Source organism: Frankliniella occidentalis, unplaced genomic scaffold, assembly GCF_000697945.3.
Source record: "Frankliniella occidentalis isolate FOCC.00 unplaced genomic scaffold, Focc_3.1 Scaffold209, whole genome shotgun sequence".
In the NCBI taxonomy this organism is placed as follows: domain Eukaryota; kingdom Metazoa; phylum Arthropoda; class Insecta; order Thysanoptera; family Thripidae; genus Frankliniella; species Frankliniella occidentalis.
Genome location: NW_026267335.1, coordinates 469,394 through 471,926, shown reverse-complemented (window position 1 = coordinate 471,926; position 2,533 = coordinate 469,394). Strand labels below are relative to the sequence as shown.

Genomic DNA, 2,533 nt, shown 5'->3' with positions numbered 1-2,533 from the left:
GGGGGGAGCCATTCATTCCGATGAACAGCTCGGCGGATAGCCCGGGCTATGCCCAGCCGCAGCAGTTAGTAAAGTCACGATGGTTGGACTCGTGGTAGGCAATCCCCGCGGGAGGGGGGAGGGGGGGAGGCGTGAGGGCAGCCCGACCCGAGCCTGTGCCGGTCGTCGTCGTTTGCTGCGTGCGCGGGGACCATTCGGGAGGTGAGTAATGGCGATAAATAATAACTTGCCGCCAAAGTGAGGCCCGAACAATTTATTTTACCGACGCGGGTGCGTCGCGGATGGAGAAGAAGAAATCGTAAACGAAAAAGAAAAATTCACTCGCAATACAGTGCCAACCGAGAGCATGAGAGGCACCAACATTTCTGACTGTCTGACACTAGGGGGAAACACGACTATTTTTCGGTTGCTTTTGTTTTCTGGATACTCTTCTCCTACTTCGAAATTTTAGCTATGTGGCGTGACGATCAAACATTAATGGCTTTTTGTTCCCGTACCACTCCACACTACCCAACACCTCCTACCTCTGTACGACGCTGTGGGTCCGGCGTAAAGCAGCAGCAAAAGCAGCGGCAGCACGCTCGCTGCGGTGAGCGGCGTGCGCATCTTGACGTGTAACGCCACGCGGACGGGCTCAACGACGAGGATGACGACGGCGCGCGTTCGGACAGACACTGCAGGACATGACGCGGCACAGCACACGGCGCGGGCAGCACGCGCGCAAACCGCGATCGGAATGGAGACGCGGCCCCGCGGACCACCGGGGAGATGCTGCCGCGGCCAATGTTGTTGTGTTGCTCCTCCTCCTCCCCCTCCTTCCCCCGTTCTCCACAATCGCCCCCTCCTCCTCCTCCTTCTCTTTCTGCAGTAGTAGTTGTTTCGCGGGCCGGCCGTCTCGATACGCGGCAGCGCGCCGATCGGCCAGCGCGCCGCGGCCGGGCGCCTCGCCTCCTTGCCTTGACCTTGCCGAGCGAGCGAGCGTTTCTCGCCTCCCTCGCGCTCCGCTTCATTCGCACTGCATCTTTGACTCGATGCGCGGAGTATCGACAGGCTGATGGGGGGGAGGCGGGGCCGGCGGGGGCGTGACATGAAGCGTAGCGGCCCGCCTAATGGGGCGGTGTAACCGGAGACGCCCCCGAGGGGCTGCCGAGGCCGGGAGGAGCAGAGGAGCAGCAGCGCTCGAGGCATAGCATCGCCCCCCGCCCCCGCCCCCGCGGCCCTCGGCTTAGCTCCACGAGGTCCTTATTCGCAGCGGACGCTGCTTTACGGTGGCCCGCTCCGTCGCCGCCCCCGCAACCCCTGCCACCCCCGCGCGCCGTCGTGCAGGGGGGCGGGCGGCCTAGCAGAGCCGCGAAAGCCGAGGGGAGGAAACTCATTTCGCCGCCTCCTGAAAAGGTCGGCGTAAATTTATGGGTATGTCCCGTCCCGTCCCGGGCCGGCATCCCCGCGCTAGGCCCTGCCTGCTGCCTGCTGCCTGCCTCCTGGTCCCCCGGGCCGTTTTGTGCGGTTGGGCGTTGGGCTCCCGGGGCGGCTGGGGGGCGCGTGGGCCCGCCTCGGCGCGGCACCGGCACATCGGCAGCTCATCCGCCGTGGAGGGTGCGGAATCCAAAGCGGCTTGAGGGAGAGACAAAGGGAAGGAGAGGGAGACAAGGAGAGAGAGAGAGAGAGGAAAATAATAAATAAAAATGAAGAGGGGGGGGGGCAGGTGGAGTATAAAGGCAGATGGCGCACCCACGCGCGCGTCCCTCGGCGCGTCCCCGCAAAAAAGCACTCTAGAGTGGAAGCGTGGGTTGGAGGCGCGGTCACGGACGCACAACGGCTGTGCACTATGGGGGCGCCCCCCGGCCGCCCTGCCCCTAGTTCTGGCGTGCCCCAACTTTTACTGCACGAGCCGTAAACTTGAGCAACACACGACCCTCTCTCTCTCTCTCTCTCTCTCTTCGTCTTTCTCTCTCGGGGGAGTCCCGCGTTCTTATCTGACCACACCGATGAGCCGTGGCCACGCCCGCAGTCGCACCATTCCGTCCGGTCCGGGGGGGCAGGGTCGGTGTCGGGGGCGGGGCGGGCCGGCCCGCGGTGCAGCCGAGCGCGGCGGGACGGCCTACCCTGGCGCCAGCGGGCGCCCGCGCTGCCCCACCTGCCCCACCGCCCGTAGGCCTCGGATGCCGGGGGAAGGGGAACTGCAGACCGAGGGGCAGACTGCAGCTGCTGACCGCTGCTGGGCCGCCGGCTGCACCGCGTCCGCAGCGTCATATTTTGTTTTATTGTTGCGGCGCCGCGCCGCATCATCTCGCATTTCGCTGACGTCAGAGCGCAACAGTCACATTTTCCAGCGAGCTGGGGTGAGGGCAGGACGAACAAGGCGAGCGGCTGAGGAGGACGGCGAACACGACGAGAGAGCGAACAAGGAAAAGGGAGGAAGCAAGGAAGAAAATCACAAAAATATTACAATCATTTTAAGCCGTCTTTTGCAGTGAGGAGAGGCGCTGGCAGTGTTGGTGTTGGGAGGGGAGAGGAAGGGAGAGGAGGGGAG

At 64.0% G+C, this 2,533-nt stretch overlaps 1 protein-coding gene across 1 annotated transcript in view; it reads left to right on the top strand.

The window, feature by feature from the left end:
* The window catches only part of LOC127748674 (beta-1,3-glucan-binding protein-like), a 7,217-nt gene extending 6,766 nt beyond the window's left edge, over window positions 1–451 (top strand). The window contains exon 6 of the mRNA XM_052272521.1: window positions 384–451. Coding sequence (XP_052128481.1) covers window positions 384–451 — 68 coding nt within the window. The remainder of the gene's footprint in view (window positions 1–383) is intronic.
* The last annotated feature ends 2,082 nt before the right edge of the window (window positions 452–2,533 follow it).